Here is a 21,496-nt window from a genome sequence, read left to right on the forward strand (position 1 = left end):
CGTGTTTTAATTAACTTTGTTTTATTTCAAACACTTTAATTAAGTGTTTGAAATAAAACAGACTAAGGCACCAAACTAAAAAATCAGCGTAAAAAACATAAATCAAGTAAATAATAAATTTTGTAAAATAAAACAAAAAAGTGTAAGCTTATAGATAATTAAAAAGTAATTTTTAAAATAAATAACATTTTGCAAACAGATAAAATTATTTTTTCGAAAGTAACAATATAATCTAAAATACCACATATGTTCTTGTGCTAAAACTTTATTTCAACTAACGGCGTTTCACTGCTCTAAAATAAATTTAAGAACAGATCTACGGAACTTCAAAAAGAACTTTTAGAGACTCCGTAGATCTGTTCTTAAATTTATTTGAGAGCAGTGAAACGCCGTTAGTTGAAATATAGTTTTAGCACAAGAACATATGTGGTATTTATTCCGATAAGCTTAGCTAGATAAAATTAATTTTTCGAAAGTATTAATATAATCTAAAATATTAAATATACAGCACATTAAGTAAAAAGACTACAAATTTAAACTTGAAAAAGAAACAGAGTTAGTCATCAAGTTTATGTTTTTTAAAATTACAACTTAAATTTATAATCTTTCTCAAACATTACTAATATATATATTAATTAAGACAGAAGTATTAAAGCAGTTTTAAATATTTTAAATCAAAATCAAGCCATAGCAAAACGTGTAAAATTATATGTAAAAATAATGAAAGCTAATTATATTTTAATAAGGATTATAATGCTATATAATTAGTCTTATAAAATGATTAATTATCAAAATTATCATTCTTGTAACATTTGTAATAATGAAAGTACAACTTTTAGGAATTTTTATCAATAAGTGTAATACGACTTGTCTTGTTCAAAAATTAAAACTTCATAACACTTTAGTGTAAAAGATCTATAAATTGTACATAAATTCACAGTGTTTGAGATTTTTGGTCACATAATTAGTAGAGCATTTTTAAAAGGTGTATGTATACAAAATAAATTTATCTTTTTTTTTGATCAAAATTTCAAATATCATAAAACTACCACCCTATATTCATTTGAATTTAACATGTAGACAACTTTATACAAAAAATAAAAGTAGTAGCTAGCTAAAATCAGTTTATAAACAAGTTCTTTATAATTAAGAAAAATATATATAAAAAAACGAAATTATCAATAAGTGTCAACAATCCAAAAGTCATATCAAAAGTCTATCTAATTTTTTTTTTAACTTCATATCTTTTAAACTTATCTTCTCATGATCTCTTTCCTCCTCAACAGTTGAATTTCCTTCTCCAATCCCTCCAGATCTCTCTCCAGCAACTCCTGATCAACAGCTCTCTTGTGCCTCACCTTAGCCTTCTCGTCCATGGCCACATTGTTGCAGTGGAGCTTGGTTTCCATCTGCTTCTGAAGCTGAGCTTCCTTAACTGCCGCCTCCTTAGCGTCGTAGTCTTCGTCTGAAAATAAAAAAATAATAACAAGTATTTCAATAAAAAAAATTACGTTTGTTACTACATCATAATGTTTTGTGTTGTGATTTTAGCCTGTTGATGGTGATTAGTACAGTTTTCATTGGGTTTAAAATACGAGATTGAAAACTGAAGAAAAACTAAAATCATATAATTTAAATCGTAATTTTGAATAAATTCAGTTTATTTTAAGTAATCTATACTCAGGGTTGCCACTAGTTTTTTTAATTTTTTTTCCAGGTTTTCCTAATTTCTTCCAGGTTTTTAGAAGTACACATTTTTGGGTCTATTTTTAGTTATAAGTTAATTTCTATTTAAGAAGCAGTGTTAAATAGTATAAAAATATTAAAAAGATGCTGTAAAGTTACTTTAAATGAGTTTTTTGATAAAAAAATTTTTGATGGTGACAAAAAATCTTAATTATATGATTTTGATAGATTTTTTATGTCAAATAACAATTTTACAACTGAAAATATTAAAATTATTAAAAATTCCAGGTTTTTTGATCAAAATTCCAGGTTTTTCCAGGTTTCCAGGTAAAGTGGCAACCCTGTATACTGCAACAAATTGTTTGTTAAGTTGAATAAAAATCAATTGAAATAAAATTGTTAGTTGTCTGGTTTATTATGAAAAAAGTAAGTTAGTTGTAATTTATTTCATAATATTTAAATATTACGCACAAACTATTCATTCCAAAAAAAACACAATGGGGCATCTTTATATTATTAAAATCAACTTTTTTATGTTTGTAAATTATATTTTAATTTACATTAAACTTGATAACAGGGTTGCCAAATGTTTTTTGAAAACATTCTCCAGGTTTTTAAAATTTCTTCCAGGTCTTTTTTTCCAGGTTTAATAGGTCTATTTATAGTTTTAAATAATGTTTAAGGTAAAAAACTGTGTTAAATAGTATCAACATTGAAATTATATCTTAAAGCTACTTTGAATGTGTTTTTTGATAATGACGAAAAAAAATATCTATACAACAGATTTTTTGAATCAAATGAAAATTTTACTACTTAACATGTAAAAATTGTTCAAAACTCCAGGTTTTTTTTCAAGTTTCTCAAATTTAAGTTATTTTAGCCTAAATTGTCAAGTTCCAGATTTTCCCAGGAACCAGGTTTTTTGGAAATCCTGTGATAAGACAAATTTTAGATTTCGTTGCACACTTTTAGTGACTTAAAAATCAAATGTACAACTGTACAAACTATTTTCTAACCTTCATGCCTCACAGCAGTGCAGAAGTAAGAGGAGCCCAAGCTCTGATTGATGAAATTCCTGGAAAGTTTCACAGAAGTCGGGCTCTCAGGAACAACCTCAGGCTTGGGTCTGGGCATGCTTGCCACCTTCTTTGCTCTCAATTTCTCCTTTCTCTTCACATTCTCCTTCAATTCTTTCTTGTTTCTCTCATTTCTCATCTTTATAGCCTCGATCTTTTTCAGCTTCTCAAAAGCATCCTTGTACCTGATGTTGAAAATTTTATTCGTTTTGATGTTTTGAGAAACAACAACTAAAGATCTCTCTGCTTATACAAGAAGGGTAAATGCTGTTTGGTTTTTTCTAAACTTTGTGTAATAAAGTTTATAAAAAAATCAAATAGTCTAAATGAGCTGAAACAGAAGTTTTTTAGATTTGTTGAGATATTTTTTTTTATTTTTTTAGGAAAATATCAAGACAAAAAAAAATCCAGGAGGAAATAAAATATCAAACTGTTTATACCTGACACTTGTGATGCTCTTGATCATTTTTAGACATGTTTGAAAATAACCAAGTTAAAAAAAAAGTACAAAAACTGTGCAGAAAGAGCATTTAAGGGCATAGGGGGGTAAACGCCTTTTTTTAAATTTGGTCTCATTTTATATAGTTTTTACTAAGCTACAAGATGCTTTAAGCAGATTTTAAAAATTCAAAATAATTTTTGAGATATAGCCGGTCAAAGTCGGAGGCAACAATAGGATCCTTATGGGAGGCGCAAACTAGAACAGCAAATAACTAGAGATCACTAAAAATCTATCCTCCTACATTTTTTGAGATAACTACCCCAAATTTTCAGAAAATATTCCTTGCAGTACTTAAAAAATTCTGTCAGAACAAAATTATAAAAAATTAAAGAAAAAAAATTTAACAAAAAAAAACAAAAAAAAAAACTGTTTTTATTGTTAATTTTTATATTAAACTTTTACTTGTTTATTTTTTTGAAATTCTTTTCAACAGAATTTTCTAAATATATTAAGGAACATTTTCTGAAAGTTTGAGGTAATTATCTCAAAAAACGTATGAGAAGATAGATTTTTAGTAAAATAATCTAATTTTGCCGTTTTAGTTTGCGCCTCCCATAAGGATCCTATTGTTGGCTCTGACTTTGACTGGCTATATCACAAAAACTATTTTGAATTTTTTTAAATTCGTAAAAAGCATTTTGTAGCTTAGTAAAAACTCAATAAAATAAAATCAAATTTAAAAAAAGGTGTTTACCCCCTATGCCCTTAAAACAATTAATAATTAAATTGAAATAAACCAATTACTATTTGTACCTGACACTTGCGTTGCTCTTGTTAACTTTTTGATATACATTTTTTTTATAAATCCAATAGAGCAAGACAAAATCACAAAAAAGTGTATCAGGAGGACTTGAGAAAGTAAAATATTAGAATTTTATTTTAATATAGTACCTGACACTAGCATTGCTATTGTTTATGTTTTACTGCACCTTTCGACCTTATAACTTTTTTTGCAAAACAAAAACCTATTTATAGAGTACATAATTATAAAAACCAAAAAACCTGACGCTTGCGTTGCTCTTGTTTATTTTCTCCCGCACCTTTCCAGCTTCCAACTTGTTCTCAAACTCCTCTATTCCGATTTTGGCGCTGCCAAAATTCTCCAGTCCCTCCTTGTACTTTTCCTCAGCCGCTCTTATTTTCTCCTCCAGCTCCTCATTGTGCTCCCTCTCAATCTGGTGGGAGATTTTTATTATCTCGTCGCACTTTTTCTTGTGGACATTCTTCCTTATCAGTGAGGCATGCCTGAGATGATTCATTTGATAAAATTTTATTAATCATGATTTATTTATTATATAAGATTTAGTCTATAATTGATGCATGCCTGATTAAAAATTTTATGTATAAAAAATTATACATTTTAATAGTTATTTTCACACAAATAAAAAAAGATTAAAGAAATGTTAAGATCTTATTAATTATAATTATTTTTATGTGAAAAGATTTAATCAGTGATGCACAACTTATTTTAAATTTTTTATGCATAAGAGTTTATACATTTTTTTAATTGTACTAGTTATTTTTATATAATTAAAAAAACTATTTTTCCACTAGTTTTAGTGAAACAACTGTTCAATAACTAAAAATTTAGAGTATTTAATTATTATTCAAAAAATCAAATATACCTTTTGTTCTGCTCTCTGACTTGCAGCAACCTCAGTATTTTGTTGTTCTTCAGTTCTTCTCGTTTCAGAAAATTTAAATCTTTGTTTAGAAGTGAATAGTCAAAATTGGATGGCATTGTTTTATACTGTAAATATACTAAATACCTGAAAAGGTGTTTTTTTTTTTGCAAAACCAAAAATGTATACACACATATTTAATTCCATTATTATCAATTTCAAAATACTTTTTAAGCCATGTAAAAAGCAATTTACTTGATTAATTGACATTATTATATACTGTAAATATAGTGTTTATATGTTAATATAGTTTCTGATAAAGGTGTTTTGCAAAAACAATTACTGTTATATAAGATATGAAATTTTGTTTGGTGTTTGTTAAATAAAAAACCAGAAAAAATATAAAACAAACTTGTTTTATAAATATTACTTTAATTTCTTTGTTCAAGATGACTAAGCAAATTTACAAAAAAAAATAAAAACAAATTTGTTATTACTATTTGTTATTTTGTCATGACAATGTTTAAATCTTTGTCCACCAGTGAGTAGTCAAAGTGAGATGGCATTTTAAAAATGAGTTTAAATATTCTAAAATATGTTTAATCTGAAAAACGTGCTTTGTATTTTGTAAAACTAAAAGCACATAAATAAATATTAGTTTAAATTTGAAAATCTATTTTGAAAAAAACCAGAAGACATAATTTAAATGTTTTTTTTTCTCAACAATATGTTTTGTTGTTTGTAGTATCAGAAAGACATATACATATTTAAGTTTCATTTTCACCTTTTTTTTTGACTAATGTTAATACAAAAAAAAAGTTAATCAATCAAAAGTACAAATTAGGTGAAATGTTAAAAGTGACTTAGTTTTGGTGTTTTAAGGGCATAGGGGGGATCCCACATTTTTTTTTTACTAAAATTAACATTGGAAATTATATGAAAGCTTGAAGTACAAACTACAAGCTAGTTTTTATAGAATTAGAAAATCAATCTTGTTTAACTTTTGAGATATTGTAATTTTTATAAAAAAATTCTAATACAATTGTATGTACCGCAAATTTTTTGGGGTCAATTTTCTTGGAAATTTTAAAAATCACTAAAAATCTATCTTCTCCTTCATTTTTTGAGCTAGAGATTTCAAACTTTCAGAAAATGTTCCTTTTATAGTTTAAAATACTTTGAATGTTCGGAATTTAAAAATATTAAAAAATATAAATTTTACATAAAAAAAACATAAAAAATAAGTAGTTTATTTTTAATAAAAATTTGATTTTTCAAAATTAAAAAAAAAATCCTGCATTCAATCTTTTTTAATTTAATAATACACAGTATATACACACAATCATACATATACTTTCTCTGAAAATTTGAAGAAGATTGCTTGAAAAATGAAGGAGATAGATTTTTAGTGAAATGGTATTTTTTTGCACTTTTAGTTTATGCCTTCCATTAGAAGCCTATTGAGGTCACTGACTTTGATTGCTCATATATCAAAAATTACTTTGAACTTGTTTAAGCGGTCAAAAATGTCTGATAGCTTAGATAAAACTTCTTAAAATAAGATCAACTTGTAAAAATCAAGGTGGACCCCCCTCTATGCCCTTAATAACAAACTATAGATACACACCCAATATATTTTTAATGTAACTTAAATAAGGAACATACAATTTTCTATATGATAATAAGAGAAATCTATACAGGTAAGGGCATGGAAGGTAAGATATTAATTTCACAAAATAATAAAATTGGATATTAATGAAAACATAAAGTATGAACTATAACTCAGTTTTAAAAGAAATTAAAAATACAACCATCACAATAACTTTTATAAAAAATTTCAAATACAAACTTATGGACCAAAAAGTTTTTATTGTCATTTTTTTTATATTTAAATTTGTCAACATAAAATTTCACTTAAAATATTTGTTTTTATACCTGTAACTAATGAACTCAAATTTGTATTTAAATAATTCATTCTAGTATTTAAGTAAAATCTGTCATAACAATTGTTGTTTTTTAGTACCATATAAAAACTTGATTACTAAATAAATAAATAACTTGTTGAAAAAAATTATTTTAAAATTCCTTCCAACACATTTATCTAAACTAAATTTTACAAAAATTATGCTAGAAAATTTTTAAAAAGATTTCTTAGAAATATTAATAAAAACTTTTATGTGTTATAATATTTTTTTTACTTTTTAATTTGTGACTCCCATAGGGGACTTGAGAAACTTTCAAACATTGATTGCTTACAAACTCAAAAGTGATTTTAAATCATAAAAAATGGAAAAAAGTAACTATTAGCTTCGCTATTTATGTAAAAATAAGACTAAAAAACGTGTTTACCCTATGCCTTTTATGTTATTAACTTTTAGATAAATAATGTTTGTGGTTTCTAAAGTATATGCAAAACTTACAAATTTGTATTTTTATAACTCTATTCTAGTAAAACAAGTTGTAAGTACTTCAACTTTTTTAATTATGTTTATATACAGATAAAAATAATATCAATTATACTTGAAGCGTGAGAAAAGTTTGAGTAAATAATTAAAGTATTTCCAAAATTCAATTACAATATAAATGACAACAAACTAAACATGAACTATTTATCAGTTTAATTATAATTTTCATAGCTTTTATTGAATTTAAAAACAAATACAACATTCTAACTGGGTATAAATGTATAGTAAAATGCTATTAAAAAAAGAAAATATTTTTAAAAATATTAATACTAATAAATTAAAATAATATCTATAACAGCTGAATAACAAAGTACAAAAAAAAAACAAATCATTTCAAAATTTTATTACACTAAAAAAATGCTAAACTTGTATCATGATTTTAATTAACTATTGGACAGTGTTTTTAAAATAATTTTATAAGACAAACAACTGGATCTACAAGAAAGAATATATTTTACCTGTGGTATTTTAAATTAACAGTTATTTGCTAACAAAAGGATATGCTTTACTTAAATTTATATTATTTACTTCTTTGATCAGCTTTGATTTTTAAATATCTTACTTTGAATTAATATAGGGATTTAACCATTTTAGTTTACACTAACTTGGTAAAATAAAAAGTACAACTTGTAACATGAATGGTTTATTAATACAGATGAGTTTTCTTAAAGTTTTAAATTAATGTAACACAAGGGGTTTCACTTTTTTAATAATTTATTAATAAATTAAATTAATAGTATTTAGAAGTTGTGGCTAAGAAAATACAGTATTACTTTACAATTAGTTTAGTAGTAATAAATATTAAATATCAAAAATCATAAATAAAATTTTAAAGCAATACGTTTATTGTTTTCATTATAACAATCCTTTTTGCTTGGTGAGATCAATTGAAATTTTAGACACTAGCCAGAGTTGCCACTAGTTTTTTGAAAATTTTACCTAGGTTTTCAAAATTTCTTTCAGGTTCTTGAAAGTGAATTTGTTTTGGTTTATTTTTAGTTTAAAAACAAGTATAAGGTTTAAATGGTGTTATATAGTAAAACAACATTTAGAATATACTGTAAAGTTATTTTGTATATGTTTTTTTTAATAGAAAAATTTTTGATGATTACAAAAAATTTTTAACTATATGGTAGATTTTTTGGGTAAAATCAAGGTTTTCTACTTAACATGTAAGGTTTAATTCCAGGTTTTTTGTTCAAAATGTCTTGTATTTCAGGTTTTTCAAGGATTCTAGGTTTTGTGGCAACCCTGACTAGTACATTCATTCATGTTATCCATGCCAAGTTGAATTAGATGACATTTGTTTTTTCTTAAGAATCCCAATAAACAAATATGAAAAAACACTTTTTTAGATTTGGAAACTAACAACTTCATTAAAAAAACTTTAAGAAAAGTTTTATGAAGTATTAAAAAGATTTTATTTGCTAAAAAAATATTTTTTTGGTTAACTTATTTATAAAATATTAACACTTAAGTATTTAAAAGTTTTGTATTGATATTTAAAATATATTAATAATTATTTACCTTAAATATTTTTAATTCAAATATTAAAAGACAATAAGCTTTCCTTTTATAATATAATTGTCTTTATTTTTTTATCTTAGTTCAAGTTGTTACAGGTTTATTTTAAATTTAAGCCAAAGTTTGTGAACTTTATCCAGAACTTTTCATGAGTTTTCTTGACCCTTTTTAATATAAATTTAAAACATAGTTGAAAAAAAGTATTGTATAGTTAAAAATTACTTAGAAAATACTGCAAAACTAGGTTGAATGTTTTTGTAATTAAAAACTTAAAACAACTAATAATTTTTCAATGCTTGTAATAGTTATTAATTCTTAAATATAAATTTACAATTTTACATTTTTTGAACTACAAAATTTAAGTTTTTTTCCTTGTTTTTTGTTCAAAACTCTATGCTTAAATAGGCTTTATTGTCCAAAAATTACAAAATTTATGTTTTTTTTTTTTTTTGCATAAGATATTAAGTTCCAGGTTTTTCTCTGTAAAAAAGCTACTTTGCTTAATGAGAATTAAAACTTAATTTACACCAGTATTACTCCTATATGTTAAATTTAATTAAAAACTTGATAGAAAAATTAAAAAAAAAAATTTTAATTTTCTGAAAGCCCAATGAAATATGTTGGTACAAGAAATCTAAAAAATCCAAGGATAGAATAAAGCTACAAATTATATACAATTTTAAACAGAATTTTTTTCAAATATTTATAAACTTTATAAACCATATAATATGCAATAAGATATCTTTCAAGTATTTACTTGTGTTTCAAACTTAATAAGTTTATACAATATAAAAAACATAATAACTACAGCACATTTTGCCTTATTACCTTAAAAAGCTTCAAAAAACATTAATATTTCTATGAGAACAAGTAATTTTTTTTTGTTTAGTAATACTTTTGTTATTGTAACTCTGAATTAAAGTAATTATAAAAGCCTATATAATTGATAAAATTTTAATAAAACAAAGGCAGATCATTTTTTATAAAAGCTTATCTCATTTCTTATTAAAATTAAAATATAATGTAATTATTTGTTTAACTATTTTGTGTAAAAGTAACCATAAAAAAAAATTTAGATGAGATATAAAATATTAAAAACTTAATTTTTTTTATTTTACAGCTAAATATTTAGGGCATAGGGGGATGAAACCTTTTTTTAAAATTTGATCTTATTTTATATAGTTTTTCCTAAGCTGCAAAATGCTTTTTACAGATTTTAAAAAATCAAAATAGTTTTTGAGATATAGCTGGTCAAAGTCAGAGGCAACAAAAGGTTCCTTATGGGAGGCGCAAACTAAAACAGCATTTTGTACTCTCACAAATTAAAATTCAATACTAAAATATCAAAACAATGTGTCACTAAAGGAGTTTTTTACAGTTAAATAGATAGTTTTTTATTTTATTTTTGGTTACTTGAGTGTAAATTTTTAAGGTAGAAGTAGAATTACAGGTGATTACAAATTACTTTCTTGACCTTCAAAAATGCTTATTATTGTAGAGGGAAGAGTGAGTCTAATGTTTTTCTACCAAAAACTCCTAAATTGATTATTTTGCAGAAGTTTGCTTTAAAAATAATCAAAAAGCAACTGGTTGTTAATAACTTTGATCATATTTTGAACTGTAATAAGTTTACTTTAAGTTTTTAAAAACACTACACTCTAGTTTTCATTTTATTTTTAACATTGAATTTTATTTTTCATTACTTTATAAAATTATAATTTGAAATATATGGCAGTTTTTTATATGCAGTATATATTTTATTCTTAGCAGTATGAAATACTTTCTGCAAACTTCTAAATTGTTACTTTAAAAATGTTTGTATGAAAGTATATATTTCTTCTGTAAAGCATTGCAAATTTAATTTAAAAAATTCATAAATAAAAGTTTGACTTGTCTCACTTTGTAATATTCTTTAAAATTTTAAAGTTGTCAATATTTTTACAGATTATGGAATGCTAAAAAAAATTAAACTTTTGCACCGTTTTGTTATGGTCTAATACACTGACATTCGCTATTCAAACTAATTTAAAAGCAGTTATTGCAGTCAAGATACAGATAGAATTATAGTAATAAAACCATATAATTGCCAATTTAACTTAAAGAAATACCTTGTTAAAAGAATAAACTAAAAAAACAAAGTTGAATAACGCAAAAAAAAGGTCTTAAGTGCTTTTAATGGTAGTTTTTTAAATAATCTTCGTGAAGGAGAGCATAGCTTTTATATTTCTTAATAAGGGGCAACTTGAAAAAATTTGGAAAGCCCTGGTCTGATCAGATTTTATGAATTTTCATCGGAACTTTTAAGGAGAAAACTCCTAAGTTACCTGTGAAAGTTGTTTTTTTTAAACTTAAGTGTTTAAAAGTAGTGTGTCTAAAGTAAGTATGCACATTGTAGGCTTGTAGGCTTCAAGGTAGTATTCACATCATTTTTTCTCAGGTTATTAAGCAGTTTTTTTTTACATTTTAAATTAATAAATAACATATATTTTAGAAGTACAGTTTGGTTTGTTGAAAAAATTGTTAGTTTTAAATCATTTGTTTTAAAAAGAATCTTAAAATTGTGTGTTCTATAAAATATATAATTAAGCTCTAAAAGTTATTTTCAGTTGATTTGTTTTGTTAATTTAAAGTTTGTATGTTCCTATTTTAAAGTTTAAAAACTAATTAGTCTTTAAACAAAATGATAAAAATGTCTTTTTAATAGTTTTATAAAATTTTTTAATAGAAAAAAAAACTAGTAATATGACACTCTTAAAAGTTTTTGCATGTGAAATAGTTTATAAACCTCATGATTAAAGGTGGGATGTAAATAATAAAAAATGTAAGAAAATCAGGATTAACAGGTTTTCAGGTTGTTCTGGTAAATTTGCACATTTTTGTGTTTCTATCAAAAACCTAGGTTATATTAAAAAGAAAGTTAATAATTTATTAGAGTTGGATCAGCTTTTTATTTTATTTTGTTTTTAATAGCTTCTGTAATATTTGGTTCTTGTCATTAATTTTAACTATAAGACAAATATTTTTGCAACACTGCTAAGACCTATATTGCCTAATTAAAATATTCTATTTTAAATTTTGAAACACCTAAAGTTCTTTTGAGTTTTTACATAGTGTATATAGAATTTGTTACCAACGTTTTATATATAAGTGAAAAGATTAAAAACATAAGAAAATGAAAACAAAAAGTCTAAAAGAAAAACCTGATATATATAATTGTTTCAAAGTTTAATGAGTTTTTAAATGTTTTTATTATGACTAAAATTGTTAACCTAAACTAAAAAACTATAGTTTAAGTTTGCTTTTAAAAGGTGAGTTTAATTATCCATATGTGATAAAAATGTTAAACTTACAAAATCTAAGTACCAGCTTAGATGTATTTAGTATAAAAAAGTATATTACTTTTATATTTAATAATAAGATACATACTAAATTTTACTATGAGATTAATTAACAGAAATAATTATTCAATTTTAAAAGTAGTTTAAATCATTTAAGTAATTGAGATATTTTATTTTTCTAGGTTTTATATTTTACAAAATGACTACTATAATTTCATTAAACGCATTGAGGAGAATTGAGAAAGAATTAAAAAAGATGGAAAAAAATGTAAGCTTTATTTTTAAGTATATACTAATTTAAACATTTAAGTATAGTTATCTTTCTTTGAGTATATACTTTCAACAAATAATGATTATAAGCATAAATTGTACATTATGTTTTGATTTTTTACCTAAAAGCTAAAAAGTGTATTTTCATCCTGGAAATACGTACTGATTAAGAAGATTACTGCACTAAGTAAAATTATATTTCAAATAAAATAAGTTGTGTGTGTATATATTGTTTTTTACAGTACAATATAGTAAGTTTAAGAAATTTTTGAAACAGTTTTGTTTAATTATCAAACCTTTAACCAAATAGTGTTAATAAACAAGATTGCTATTTAAATAAAACTATAAGTTTCTTTGTTTTATACACTTGTTAGATACTTAATTTTAAGATATTAAACTAATCATTTTGTTATCTTAAAAGATGCACAGTGATATTTATTAGTTTCCTTAAGGTTCTAATATCCTTATAAAGTTTTAACTTTTATGACGTTGAAACAGACTGATCTATCATTCAAGTTCGAATTGGTTAGAAATTCAATGACCAATTTGACAGGACAAATAGTTGGTCCTAAAGGTACACCTTATGAAGGTTAGATTTTTTATTAATGTGTACTATAAAATTTTTATTAAAAAGTCAGATTATTTAAATAGTTTGTGAGTTGTTACAACAAACACAAAACTCACTTTTTAGAATGTTAATGATAAATTTTCCACGTAAACAAACTTTGCATATAAGTGTTAATTTAGAACTAAAACTTGGTATTTGAAAACTTGTTGATCTGCGAATCAACGTAGCAAGCACGTAATCTTATCAGTATCACGAACCTTAAACAGGTGGAACCTACAAGCTTTCATTTGAAATTCCCGACCTCTACCCCCACTCGCCCCCTAAAGTGAAATTCATCACAAAAATTTGGCATCCGAACATCAGTTCTGTCACGGGACATTTTAAAATCATGAAAAAATTGTGGTTTGTTTTATATAAATATTAAGTTTATATACTGTTTATTTAATTTTTGTGTGAACGGAGTGCATAAGATTTACGAAATTTATGTGGGATAACACATTGTTCTGCTAATATATTAGTAGTTTAGTACATATAAGTCAAATTTTAGTAAATTTTAAGTATAGAATTACCTTTGGTAACTTTATGGTCTTAAAAGAAGTTTCAACGACATTATGACGTCATACTAATAACAATCATTTTTTCTAGGAGTCCCGGTATGACCCTGAGAACAGTGATGCTCTCCCTACAAGCTTTGATGTCCGCACCCCAACTTGATGACCCTGTAGACTTGATTGTCGCGGTGCAGTACGGGGCGAACAAGGAGGATTTCGAACGGACTGCGCAATACTGGTCTCACAAGTACGCTGGAGGTTGGTTTGTTTGTATAATTTTACTAAAAAATTTGAAAAAGCGTTTTAACTTGTTAGACATTGGTTAACAAGTTTGCTACTTTTCTATCTGTATATTTATACTAAAAATTTGAAAAATTGTTTTAACTTGTAGGACATTGATAAGTTTGTTACTTTTTTATTTGTACGATGGAGGATATTTGTTATTTGTTAGTTAATTTTTATCTAAAGCAATACAATATCCTAATGTTTTGTAATTTGACCTTTTTATGATTAAATACATTATAAACCACTACATCATTTACTAATTACTGCTTGCTAAATATAATAATTATCACTGAACATGTTATAATAATGTTATTAACAATGCCGTATCTATGTTATCATTGTGTAGTATGTAGCAACACTGTACTAGCATATAATTTATTTCAACAGCAAAATTATCTGATTCTAACATTGCGTCCTGCGATGATCTCGTGAAGAAGATGATGGGAATGGGATTCAGCGATGAAGGATCGGTGAAGAGCCTCTCCAAGAACAACTGGAACATCGATTCTGCCATCAACAGCCTCTTATAAAATTTTTGTAATTGTTCCTCTTTAGTACATGTAGATTTTTATGCAAATTTCGTACCTATACGATAGGGGTGTTTTCTAACACCTAAAGTATGTCAATTTAGCGTATTTATTTTATTTCCTCTGATTATCAATAAAATACTGATTTTAAAAATGTTAACTTATATTTAATATCTTAAGTGAGACACTAAAACACACTCTATTGTGTAGGACTTGATGGTCTTTGGTTCATTAGGTCGTAGAAAAAAAAGTGCAGGCAAGTTTTAAATATTTTACTTTTTTTTGCGTAAAGTAAAATATACTTTTTGTTATTAGACAAGTTTTATTTTTTGTTTGCATCTCCGGACGTTAACAAAATCTCAACTAACAGTATTAGCCGTACAAATTTCAATAACACCATGATCCTTGCAAATATATGTATAATTAGATCTTATAAAAGTATTTGTTTTAGTAGTTGGAAGTTTAGTTTAATATGACATCAATAAGTTTTAAATACAGTCATTTAAAAAGCATAAATGTTATATTGTCTTTTCTATACCAGATAAAATTCTACCTAGAATGATTGAAGCTTTCATTTTTGGTTACATGTAATTAAAAAAAGGGTTACTTTTTGTCCTATCAAAAATATTTTAGAAAAACTGATATACTTTTTTAGTCTAATTTTTATATTATTATGTAAAACTTCAATGGGTTTAACATAAAATAAACTATTTTAAAACTTTTATGACAACATATATTAAAGTTCTGCTGTAAAAAAAAAACCTCAAGTTTAATTTTAGATTAAGTATAATATTATTTTGTGATGTTTTAATAAATTTATAATGAAAGTTAATTACTTTAAACTTTTATTTAAATAATATTTAATGAAATCATATTTTAAAAATAGACCTCAAGTTTAAAATAAGAAATTGTATACAAATAATGTAAGAACTTTCATTTAAACAAAAAAAATACAAATAATTGATTAACAGTATAATATAAAATTTTCAAGAATTAGTTTGATTATAAATAATCTTAGTTTATGTGTATTTTATTATTATAAACAAGGAAAATCTATTCATACTAAGAATTATTACTCTAATAACAACTTATTTATTTATGTCAATTAAGAGGTCAAAAAACTAAACCAGAACAGTTTTATAACTTTTATGTTAAATAGTTTTTTTGAATGATTCAATTCTATTAGGGTAGAATTAAAAAAATATTTTCAGATGTGTTTATTTTAAAACTTCAATATTAAATAATGTAGCATAAAGTATATGTTGATACTTAAATTAAAACAATTTAAGGCAGTTTAAGACAAATGCAATTTTTTTATTACAATATTTTTTGATTAAAAAAGATTTTAAGAAAAATGCCTTTACAAGTTTAAAAATGTTTATGAGAAGGTTTATATTGATAAATAAGCAAAAAAACCCTTTTTTATTGGTAGTTCCAAGTTTCTGAAATTTGTAATGTTAATTTATAATATCACCATACTGAAAATGTTTCTACGTATAGTTGTTTAAATTAGCTAACTAAAATAGCTATGAAAATTTTAACGTTCAAAGTGTTAAAGTTGGAGAAAACTAATTATTAATAACCTTAATAATTTTTATCGTTTGAAGTAAACTTTAACGGCGTCTACGGTTATAAAATATGTACTATTTATTTCATTAAAATTATGTTTAATGGATTTTAATGAAAACATTATCTAATTATGATCGTTGCTAAAACATACTTAAAGGTATTAAACTTTAATATACACTCTGTAAGTAGTAATTTTAAATGATTTTATTAACAAACTTTCGTCATTTATCATATTAATACTACATTATACTGGCTCGTTCTTTATTTTGTTAATGGTACGTTAAAGTAGTCTTTAAAATTATGATTGTTATTTTGAACAAAACCTAAAAAACTTTTCGAGACTGTTAAAAACATATTTTAATTAAGTTAATTACCTCAGTGAAGTATGTTAGTTATTTAAACCATTTATTGTTTGCTTATAAATTTATTTCAATAATGAACATGTTTACAGATAGTGATTAATAAGCATAGTAACTAACAATTACCGCTTAAATCATTAAATTAGTTTGTTACTAGGAAACAAACTATATTTTACTTCTTGGTTATGAAAAAAAATTTATTAGATTTACAGTCCAAAAAATAGTAAACTGTTTTTAATTTTTATTTTAAGATAACTTTTGAAGTCAATTATTAGTTTAATTAGCACAACCAGTTTTTTAACATTTTTATTGGTTACAGATAAAATTAAATTTAAACAAAATGGAAACATTAACAAGAAAATTTAGATAATCCTTATTCTTACAAAAAGTACTTAGTACTAGTTTAAAGAAACAGTTATAATGTTAGTAAAAAGAGTATTGTTTCTAATTTCGGTAAAATATTTTGCCAAGTATGCTTAAAGTTTGATTTATCATGGCTAAACTAATAACTTTTATTAAACTTAAAGCAAGTTTAAATAAACATTTTCACTGGAGTTTAGTTTTTTACTAATTCATTAGCAATTAACAACTTATTGTGACACTTAATTATCTAAACTGTTTTTTCCTTTTTAAAGAGAATATACTTTATGTAAAATAATCATTAAAATCATAGAAAGTATACTGAAAGGTCAGTATAGTATGGTCTGATTTGCATATTTGCTGAGTCAGCAAACTTCTCTAAGGCTTTCAAAAAAAAAATTTCCCTTATTACAAACCCACTTTATCTAAACTTTTAAAATTAATCAAAAAATTAAGTTTATACAGTTGAATATTAAAAACAACATGAACAAAATATTTTTTTGCTGACTTAAAAAGTATGCAAACCAGAATAAACTTTAAGTATACAAGCCCAAAATCATGTTTTTTTTTGATTCTAGTATATAATTAATAATTTATGTAGTTTAACAATCGACAAAAATAAATTTGCTCAAAATATTTTGTCCTAAGACCTGGTGCAAGATGAACCTTTCGGTAATCGAGTCGCACACCACTTGGATACTTTTTAATTTTTTATCCAGGACAACGAATAACATGTAATTAAAACAAAAAGATTAAAATAGTTGGTCTAAAAACTTATATTTTTTGTCAACATAGAATGAATGATAAAATTAAGAATAACAACAATATTTAGAAGCCTTTCTAATTTTTACTGATAACTGCTTAGAATTGTAACTTTGGTTAAAGAGCAGAGTTTTATTTAAGCTAAAATGCAACTCTGATCGTAAATACATATTCTGCTCGTACAATTTTAACTTCAGATAATTAAAACCAATTAAAACAACTTTATAAGCTTATGATAGTTTTATTTAAACGTCTAATCCAAGGTTTCCAAAGATACTCAGCGGGCATGAGCAGCAAAGGGGTCAAAAAGGGATCATGTGCATCAAAGGAGCTACAGGGGGGCATGAGGTCATAATTAGAAACTTACAATAGATATTTAGGAGTTGACGATGAAGAGCAAAAAAAATGTCTTCGGTGATTTTAATGGTAGATTTTTGTGTTTTTAAGTAGTCTTTGTTAAGGCGGCCATAGCTTTTTTAATTTCTTTAAAGGGAGCCATTTGAAAAAAAGTTTGGGAAACCCTGGTCTAATCAGATTTTATGAATTTTCATCGGAACATTTAAGGAGAAAACTCCTAGGGTGACCTGTGAAAGTTGAGTTTTAAAAAGTTTCATTTTAGCAAAGTAGTTAACAGTAGTGTGTCTGAAGTAAGTGTGCACATTTTAGGTTTTAAAAAGAAGGTTTTGAAGGTTATTAAGCAAGTTTTTGTCATGTTAAATAAATATATAACATATACAATATTTTGTAGATACAGTTTAGTTTATTGATAAATTGTTGTTAATTTTAAATGCTTTATTTTAAATAGAATCTTAAAGTTGTGTGCTGTATATAAATATATAACTAAATTTAAAAAGTTATTTTTAGTTGATTTGTTTTGTAAATTTAAAATGTGTATGTTCCCATTTTAATGTTTATATTAATAAAAAGTTTTCTTCTTATATTGTGCTATTAAAAGCAAAAAGTTAAAAATGTTTTTTTTTAAGTATTTAGACATTTTCTAGATAGAAGAAAAACTATTAATATATCACGCACACTTTAAAAAGGTTTCAGTGTGAAAAACTTTATAACCCATCTGGTCAAACGGTGTATGAGGTAAATAATTAAAATTTAAGACATTTAGGATTAACACCAATACAGGTTATTCAAGCTGTTTAGAATTTTTTTTTCTTATGAAAAGCCTTGGTTATATTTGTTAAAGAAATATTAAAGATTTATTAGAGGTCATTTAGCTTAATTTTTATTTGCTTTAAATAGCTTTTACTAATAATTATTTTTTTTGTATTTATATCATTAATTTTAACTATAAAACAAATTTTTAGCCACGCTGCTAAGATCTACAATACATGACTAAAATATTTTATTTTATGTTTTGAAACACCTAAAATTCCTATAACTTTTAAATGTTCATTATTCAAACATTTGTTGCTTTGTAAATAAATCAGTTTTTAAAAGTGTCAAAGTTCTTAAATAGTTAATTTGTAACTTTTAAGCAATTGTTTTACCCATAAGTATGCTTGGAATGATTAAAAACTTTAAGAAAATTAAAATAAAAAGTGTCAAAGAAAACCTGCTTTACATAATTGTTATAAAGAATTAATTGAAGTTAACGCATTTCTAAATAAATCTTAAAACCAATTTTGAAAACCCTATAATAACTTAATATTTTAACCTAAAATAACACCATAGTTTAAGTTTGTTGTTTAAAAACTGCATTTAATTTTTCACGTGTATTAAAAATGAAATTGGCCTAATCTAAGTACCTGCTAAGAAAGTACATAACTTTTCTTTATACTAACTCAGGGTTTCCTAAACTTTTTTCAAAAGACCCTCTTTTAGGTTATTTAAAAAGCTATGTCTCCCTCCAACAAGGTTACTCAACCTGTTACGAAACTCTCTTTTCGTCGCAGTATTTATATATGGTAGCCCTGATTTTAGTTGATGACTTTGACAAAGCCAACTATGCAAAATTTTATCTCCCACACTCATGCTATAAACACTTAAAATAATTTATCATAAGTTCAAAAACTTACAATAGTTTGGAGGTTTAATTACAACTTTAAAGTATCGTTTGAGACTCCGTAGATCTGTTCTTAAATTGTTTCAATGTCTAATCTCTGTACTTATTAAAACAAATACTAAGCATATTACAAGTGGCACAATTTAATCAAAAGACTTAATCCAAAAAAGAAATCAAGTTTAAAATGTTACAACAAAAATCAATCATAAAAAAATATACAACTCAGTAGATTAAAAAATTCTAATATAGAGTCAGCCTGAGTTGTATTATTTTTTAAACTGGCCTCAGCAGTCTGAGTGTGTTGCAGCACTTAAGATGGTATTTTAGCTCAATCAATCCATGGCTTGTCACCCTAGAGCAGGGCTTGGCAGGTCAAAAAAGAAACATCTTTAAATGCTTTAAAAAATATAAAAAAAGACAATTTTTTGTACCAAAAAAATTAGGCAATAGATTGTTCTTTAAAGATATCACTAAAACTTAATTTTTGATTTTTGAGAATATTATTATATTAAACTAATTTAAAAACAAATAAGTAAAAGCCCTAGAGAAAACTTAAGTTAAAAGTTAACCTTTAACAAAATATTATATACTGTGTAGAGATTAACAAAAAACTTAGATATTCAAACCTTAACAGTTGCATTATGCTGTATAAAGAAACAAGAAAAAGTAAAAGATACAACTTGAAAAGACACTATTACAAAACTCACAGCTTAAGCCCAAGAAATGTTAAAAATAATATTATATATAATGTAAAGGCCTTTAGAGGATACCACAACTTAATTACATATATCAAAAGTGTCTTAGTCAATAAAACGTTGTATTAGTTAAAAAGCATCTTATCTTCAGTTTATACTAATGAATTTTGTACTCTCAAAAATTAAAACTCAATACTAAAATATCAAAACAACGTGGGACTAAGAGATTTTTTACAGTTAAATTGATAGTTTTTATTTATTTTTTGGTTATTTAAGTGTAGAATTTCAAGGAATATGTAGAATTACAGGTGATAACAAATTGTTTGCTTGACCTTCAAAAATGTTTATCATTGTAGAGGGTCAGCCAACAATAATTGTAGTAAGTCTGATGTTTTTCTACCAAAAAATTATATAAAAATATTCCCAAATTGATTATTTTGCAGAAGTTTGCTTTAAAAATAATCAAAAAGAAATTGGCTGCTAATAATTTTGATCATATTTTGAACTGTATTAAGTTTACTTACAGTTTTCATTTTATATTCATTACTTTATTAAAAATTGTAATTTAAGTATATGACAGTTTTTTATAAGTAGTATATTTTTTTCCTTGCAGTATGAAATCTTTTCTGAAATTTTCTAATAGTTGTTACTATAAAAATGTTTGTATGAAAATTTAAATTTCTTCTGTAAAGCATAAGAAATTTATATGTATAAATAAAAGTTTGACTTGTTTCAAATTGTAATATTCTTTAAAAATTTTAAGAGTGTCACTAATTTTACAGATTAAGGTTTGCTAAAAAAAATTAAACTTTTGCACCATTTTGTCATGGTCTAATACACTAATATTCGCTATTCAAACTAATTTAAAACCAGTTATTACAGTCAAGATACAGAAAGAATTATAGTAATAAAATCATATAATTGTCAGTTTAACCTAGAAATACCTTGTTAAAAGCAATAAACTAAACAAACATAGTTGTATGGAGCAAAAAAGAAAACGAACTAAAAGAACTTTAAGGTGCTTTTGATGGTATTTTTTTGAGTTTTAGAGTAATCTTCGTGAATGAGGTCATAGCTTTTATATTTCTTAAAAAGGGGCAACTTGAAAAAATTTGGGAAGCCCTGGTCCAATCAGATTTTATGAATTTTCATCGGAACTTTTAAGGAGAAAGCTCCTAAAGTGTCCTGTGAAAGTTGGTTTTTTAAAATTAAAGCATTTAAAAGTAGTGTGTCTGAAGTAAGTATGCACAATGTAGGCTTGTAGGCTTCAAGGTAGTATTCACATCATTTGTTTCTCAGGTTATTAAGCATGTTTTTGAC

General features: G+C 24.7%; 2 protein-coding genes across 2 annotated transcripts; one reads left to right on the forward strand and one right to left on the reverse strand.

The window, feature by feature from the left end:
* Positions 1-706: 706 nt before the first annotated feature.
* On the reverse strand, positions 707-5,025 carry LOC145844444 (centrosomal protein of 295 kDa-like). The gene is made up of 4 exons (XM_082951845.1): positions 4,890-5,025; positions 4,267-4,509; positions 2,703-2,947; positions 707-1,465 (listed from the first exon to the last, which is right to left on the reverse strand). Exons 1-4 carry the CDS (start codon positions 5,003-5,005, stop codon positions 1,254-1,256), a joined length of 816 nt encoding a protein of 271 aa, XP_082807971.1. The 5' UTR covers positions 5,006-5,025; the 3' UTR covers positions 707-1,253.
* A 7,387-nt stretch (positions 5,026-12,412) lies between these two features.
* LOC145845236 (ubiquitin-conjugating enzyme E2 K-like) lies at positions 12,413-14,417 on the forward strand. Its single transcript, XM_082952658.1, has 5 exons — positions 12,413-12,481; positions 12,982-13,072; positions 13,318-13,453; positions 13,697-13,860; positions 14,275-14,417. The coding sequence occupies exons 1-5, from the start codon at positions 12,413-12,415 to the stop codon at positions 14,415-14,417; spliced, it is 603 nt and encodes a 200-aa protein (XP_082808784.1).
* Positions 14,418-21,496: the final 7,079 nt, after the last annotated feature.

This window comes from Thalia democratica, chromosome 9 (genome assembly GCF_965202585.1).
Source record: "Thalia democratica chromosome 9, ktThaDemo2.hap1.1, whole genome shotgun sequence".
Lineage (NCBI taxonomy): Eukaryota > Metazoa > Chordata > Thaliacea > Salpida > Salpidae > Thalia > Thalia democratica.

What these genes read in the sequence shown, in the direction of transcription:
- LOC145844444 (XM_082951845.1), bottom strand. Translation starts at nt 5,005, where the DNA reads ATGCCATCCAATTTTGACTATTCACTTCTAAACAAAGATTTAAATTTT. An exon ending in GTCAGAGAGCAGAACAAAAG is followed by an intron (nt 4,510 to 4,889) that starts GTATATTTGATT and finishes GAATCATCTCAG; the next exon opens with GCATGCCTCACTGATAAGGA. An exon ending in CACTGCTGTGAGGCATGAAG is followed by an intron (nt 1,466 to 2,702) that starts GTTAGAAAATAG and finishes TTTTATTTTCAG; the next exon opens with ACGAAGACTACGACGCTAAG.
- LOC145845236 (XM_082952658.1), top strand. Translation starts at nt 12,413, where the DNA reads ATGACTACTATAATTTCATTAAACGCATTGAGGAGAATTGAGAAAGAA. An exon ending in TAAAGGTACACCTTATGAAG is followed by an intron (nt 13,073 to 13,317) that starts GTTAGATTTTTT and finishes AACCTTAAACAG; the next exon opens with GTGGAACCTACAAGCTTTCA. An exon ending in AAAATCATGAAAAAATTGTG is followed by an intron (nt 13,454 to 13,696) that starts GTTTGTTTTATA and finishes CATTTTTTCTAG; the next exon opens with GAGTCCCGGTATGACCCTGA.